Source organism: Nicotiana sylvestris, chromosome 2, assembly GCF_000393655.2.
Source record: "Nicotiana sylvestris chromosome 2, ASM39365v2, whole genome shotgun sequence".
In the NCBI taxonomy this organism is placed as follows: domain Eukaryota; kingdom Viridiplantae; phylum Streptophyta; class Magnoliopsida; order Solanales; family Solanaceae; genus Nicotiana; species Nicotiana sylvestris.
The window spans coordinates 52,706,258-52,712,065 of record NC_091058.1 but is presented as its reverse complement, the minus strand read 5'-3'; the positions used below and the strand labels follow the sequence as shown (position 1 = coordinate 52,712,065).

General features: G+C 37.4%; 1 protein-coding gene across 1 annotated transcript; it reads right to left on the bottom strand.

Moving 5' to 3' along the window:
- Window positions 1-3,835: 3,835 nt before the first annotated feature.
- On the bottom strand, window positions 3,836-5,120 carry LOC104211352 (uncharacterized). Its single transcript, XM_009760394.1, has 2 exons — window positions 4,940-5,120; window positions 3,836-4,746 (listed from the first exon to the last, which is right to left on the bottom strand). The coding sequence occupies exons 1-2, from the start codon at window positions 5,118-5,120 to the stop codon at window positions 3,836-3,838; spliced, it is 1,092 nt and encodes a 363-aa protein (XP_009758696.1).
- Window positions 5,121-5,808: the final 688 nt, after the last annotated feature.

The following is a 5,808-nucleotide window of genomic DNA, read 5'->3' as shown; positions in this document are numbered from 1 at the left end:
GTCCATCAAAGCCGATCTGAGCCTACTACAAGATGAAGTCGAGCCTGCTAAATAGCTTGACACTTGCAATTGAACACCCCACTAAATGCTATCAATATAGTACATTAAACGTATACGTTGCTTGAGACACAAACTTAGTGCAAAATGATGGATATATACTTGACCTATCTAACTTCTTTTTTTTGTAATTAAATTTTTTTATTAATCACCAAAAGTGAAGGCATTACAAAGCATAGCTTAGCTACTCCCAACTAGCTAATTCTCATAAGATTTACAGGGAAAAGACTATACTATCTTAGCATACTAGACCATATTGCTATCAGTGAACTATGCTAAAAAATACAATTTTTGCACTAGTTACTTTACATTCCAAATAGCTCTAAAATTACATATGCAGACTATCTCCGTTGTCGAGGTTGTGTGATCTCTGAATGTTTCTTGAAATATTCTCTGATTCCTTTCTTTCCATAGAGCATGTGTATATTCAGTATACATCATCTTGAGAAGTTTTGCTACAGTTGATTTCCCTTTTGTGTGCTGACAAACGATCTGTAGGTGTTGCTCCCATATTGAACTACTAACGTTCTGTACCTTTGCCCATTGACTCCGTCTACACCACAACCTTTTAGCATAGTTACATTTAGCAAATAGATGATTCCTTGTTTCCAAGTTAGTTTGACATAACACACATGAATCATTTACACTGAGTCCCCATTTCTTAAGTATGTCCACAGTAAGTAACCTCCTTTGGCATTGAAGCCACATTGTGATTATAGCCTTAGGTATGGCAGCATTGCTACACATTAGACTTCTCCAGGTAGTTTTAGGTAACATTGGACTCAGTTGAAGATATATCTGCTTAATGATGCTTTTCTTATCCTCTAATGGCTTGTGCATCTGATTTATGATCTCCCTTGCTTCCAATATCTTCCTCACCATCCAGCTTACATTCATAGGGATAGGCATAGAATTTATACACGGCTCCTTGATGTACACAGTATGAATCCACTTAATCCACATTTTGTCTTGCTTGTGAGATAAATCTCAGAAAGTTTTGGAAATGGCAACAGTATTCCAGATGTGAAGGTTGCTTAAGTTGAGTCCACCAACTGGCTTAGGTAGACACACTTTATCCCAGGCAATAAGGGCATTTTTGTGATTTCATTACCACCAGCACAGTCTATATTAAATTAATAAGCTTCTATTAATTTAATCACTTTGACTGGTAATGGAAATATTTGAGCCCAATATGATTGGATTCCAAATAGCACAGTCTGTATTAATTGGACCCTTCCAGCATAAGACAACTTTTTTGCAATCCATGAAGTAATCTTTGCTACTATTTTAGTGGTGAAAGGTTGACATTGTAACATATTCAGCTTCTTTGTGTCCAATGGTACTCCTAGATATGTGAAAGGTAGTTGACCTTGAGTATATCCTATATTCTGGCAGATTGTTTCTATAGTCCCTCTTTCCATTCCTCCACATATATAGCACTCTTATTTAGATTTGTTTGCAATTCAAAAGCTCTTTAAAAGGTTTTGAAGCATTCCTATAGCTTTTGAGTTGAGGATGTGTCCCCTCTAGCAAACAACAACAAGTCATCAGCATAACTTAGATGAGTTATGTGTAGTTTGCTACATCTGGGATGATATTTGAACCTCTTATCCTTGTGTAATTCATTGAAAAGTCTGCTCTAGTATTCCATAGCAATGGCAAACAAGAAAGGAGAGATTGGATCTCCTTGCCTTAGGCCTTTAGCAGCATTAAATGGCTCTAGAGATTCCCCATTCAGTAGAATGGTGTAGTTAACTATTTTCACACAAGCCATTAACCATTTGATAAACTTTTCTGGAAAATTCAATCCTTCTAGAACCTGTTCCAAGTAAACCCATTCTACAGAATTGTAGGCCTTTTGCAAGTCAACATTGAACATAAATCTAGGAGAGATGTGTTTTCTGCCGTATGACTTAACCAATTCATGTGCAAGTATAATGTTGTCCATAATCCTTCTCCCTGGAATGAAACCTGCCTGAGCTTCTGAGATGATGCAATTCATAACCTTTTGTTGTCTCCCAGCAAAAACTTTTGTAATCAACTTTTACATCATTATGCAACAAGCAATAGGTAGATAATCCTTCACATTATTAGGATTTGCTATATTTAGAAGCAGGGCTAGTGTGGTGCAATTAATAGCTTTAGACATGATTTTAGTGTTAAAGCACTCTCTAACAGCATCACATACCTCAGTTTTGATGATTGGCCAAGCTTGCTTAAAGAAGGTAGCATTGAATCCATCAATCCCGGGAGCCTTGTGATCACCAATTGAACCAAGTGCTTCACAAATTTCAGCATCTGTAACTTTGGCACATAACTCAATATGTTGGCAATGGGACAGTCAAAGTCCATTTCTCATCACCATCATATTAACTCCAGGAAGAGAGACTGTGGCTGATCCCATCAAGGATTTATAAAATGTCGTAAACTCCTCCTTGATAGCTTTAGGATCTTTCAGCTTCATGCTTGACAGGGAAGTGATCTCCAGAATCTGTTTCTGGTGATGTTTTTCCTTCATTACTGCTGTAAAATGCCTTGTGTTTGAATCACCTAGTTTGATCCATGTAGCTCTGGATTTTTTCTGCACCACACTTTCTTCAATCATAGACCATTTCTCCAATTGTTGTAAACACTGATTCTCTTGCTCAGCCAGGGAGTCAGAGTACCTATGTTGCATTTCTTTCTGAAGCTCCTTCAATGCAGTTCTAGTCTTTGTGATTTTCTCAGTGATCCCTTTAAACTATTCATTGTTAAGTTGCTTGAAAGCTGGTTTCAGTTGTTTCAGATTGAGCCATACATTTCTCATTTTCCCTCTTGTCTCCCTTCTTTTCCAACCATCATCAACTATCTGTTTGAAACTTCTATGTTTAGTCCAAACATTGAAGAATTTGAAGGGTATTTTCATGTTATTCTTAGGGGCTCTGAATTGTATCATTATGGGTACATGATCAAAAATAAAAGGTTCTCCAAACTCTGCTGTCAGATGTCCATATGGCACTATCTATTCATCATTTGCTATCGCTCTGTCAATTCTACTACAAACTCTGTCTGCTCCTTGTTGCTTGTTTGTCCAAGTATAGTATTCACCTATCCAAGGAATTTCATTTAAAAGAAGACTATTACAGCAATTTGAGAAGTCATGTAATTCTGCCATAGTTATTGGTGAACCTTGTCTATCATGTGGGTATAGGATTGCATTGAAATCACCACATAATAATCAAGGTTCATTACTTCTAGGAGATATACTCTGCAAGAGCTTTCCTCTGTTCAACTGTGTTATATCCATAGATGACTATAAGTAAGCAATTGATTCCATTTTGTACACCAGTGACCTGACAATGTATGAATTGAGCAGCTTCTTGAACCAGTTGATTGTCATACCATTTAGGATACCAAGTGATCCATATTCTACCATTTCTTGCTTCCTTATAGTTTGATAATCTTTCCCATTTAGGAGTAACTCTACCGGCAACATGCAATGCCTTATTTTGTTTAACTCTAGTTTCTATTATAACAGCTAACTTTATATGATTGTTTTTAAGGTACTGCTTTAATTCCTTTTGCTTGTACCTATTATTTATTCCCCTAATATTCCAAAAGAGCCAAGTCATTATGATAGCCTAGTGTTACCCCCTAAATCAGGGGGTTTAGCTTTCACAATTCTATGTTCCTCATCAGGCAAAGCTTGAAATCCATTTTCCGTTGCAATATCCCCAGGAGCTAGATAATTTTGTGTTGTTATTGCTTTTACACCTGAGCTTGATCCTTTTGCTCTAACCTATGTCCAGCCTCCTTCAGTATTCATATTTGTTGATTGCACTACACTCTTCCCTTTAGCTTGGTTATCTGTATCTTCATTTTGTTCCATCTGTATTGGTTCCTTTTTTTGTTGCTCTTTATTCTTAGGTACCCATGTTGGAACTAGTCTAGATCTTTTGTTCCTTTGGTTTTGCACTGGTTTCCCTATTTGTTTTTGCTTCATACAGTCATGTCCAATCTTCAAACATTCTGAGCAAAATTCTGGTTTCCATTCAAACTCAATGGGCTGTTGAAACTGTCTACCAGACGGATCATCAACAGTTATTTCAGTAGGAAACTTCTTTGTTACATTTACCTCTATCAATATTCTAGTATAAGACAATCTAGTTTTCTTGGTGGTGCATTGATCAACAAACAGAGGATTACCTAGAGTACTAGCCATCTTGCTCAAAGAATTTATTCCCCAACAATTCATCAGAAGTTTAGGGAATTTTACCCATAATAGAATCTCTGTGAAGAATTCTGCATTGAAATCAAATTTCGGCGACCATTGCTTGAGAATAACAGGCTTGCTATTAATGGTATAAGGCTCGCCATACAGGATTTCTCGTAAATCACTTAGACGGAGGAATTTGACTATGTAATAACCATCTTCATGTAAAAATAGATCTGGTTCAGCTACGTTATTCCAGTGTTGGGCAATATAGCGATGCATCTGATTGTAGCCTGGCCTTTCCCCAATTACATAAACAATCAGAGCGTTCTTCCATTTTTCTGTCTCATTTTCTACCTCCAATTTGTCTAAATTCACCACATATTGACCATCTACTACTTTTGGAGCAATATAGGATAAGTCCATACCATTTTCTGCAGATCTATTTCCAGCAAAGAGTTTCACCGAAGGCGTTCCAGTCAAACTTACTTTCTCCTCTGCAATTGGCTCAATTCGGGCGTTGCAGTCAAACTTACTTTCTCATCTACAATTGGCTCAATTCGAATCTGATTAATCTCAATTGGGCCTGAGCATGTTCTGGTCTCTTTATTAATCGTCTTCCCACACTGTTAATTGAATTTCCTTGATTAACTGAGGGACTTGGACTTAGAACCAACTTTTTCGATGCACCTGTGTGAGAACTAGCATTCCCCACTTCTATAGATCTAGTCGTGAATGGTGGCCCAGTTGGGGTTACAATTTGTTGTGTATTACCACATTCAATGGTATCAGCGATGACAGTTGCACTGACGGCACTTCCAACCGTAACGAGCGGTGAATTTTTGAACGGCCGACCTCTCTTCTTAGCCATGGCTACCAAGGTAGGTGCAGGTTAGCATAACCTACGCCGAGAGCAAAGCTAGAGAGAGAAAAATTATTTTCCCAGAGCGAAAATGATCAACGATGACTATTTTTGAATTACCAGTTCGAAAACTGGCTAGCCCGTGCTTGACCTATCTAACTTTGAAATGTCCATTGTTGTATGAGGTGATTGATTGCACAAGAAAAATACTCCATTGTTTTTGTGCTATTGAATGCCCTTAGTTTGCTAAAAATCCAGCCACTTTATTTGCCTCGCCTTAAAGTGCTAGATATATATAGCATATGTGAGCGTAACTGTGTTAAAACAAAAATCAGAAAACTGTTAGAAGAATAAAGAAATGTATAAAATAGTAAAGAATCAGAAATATTCCGAGTCCACAATTTTTCTTGTGCGTCCTTAAGGAATTTTAACCCCCTCACACGTTGCCAAGGTAATGGATTAAATCCTCCCAGGATAAAACGGAATAAACCTTCCTGCAACAGTGGCAATACAAACTGCAGGATACCAACGAACTCAAAGAACGGAGCAAAATCACACTTACGAATTTGAGAGAGAGAGACTGCGAATTAGGATGCAGTATATTCAGAAAGAAAGAAGTTCTGGAGTGTTTTTCGTATCAAGAAGATGCAGTTTTGCCTCAGAATTTATAGACAAATATCAGAAGAGGTGTCTGGAA

Excerpts from the sequence above, each read along its gene's own strand:
- LOC104211352 (XM_009760394.1), bottom strand. The coding sequence starts at position 5,120 with ATGGCTAAGAAGAGAGGTCGGCCGTTCAAAAATTCACCGCTCGTTACG. Across the intron at positions 4,747-4,939 it reads GAATGCTAGTTCTCACACAG|AGGAGAAAGTAAGTTTGACT; the intron begins GTGCATCGAAAA and ends AGCCAATTGCAG.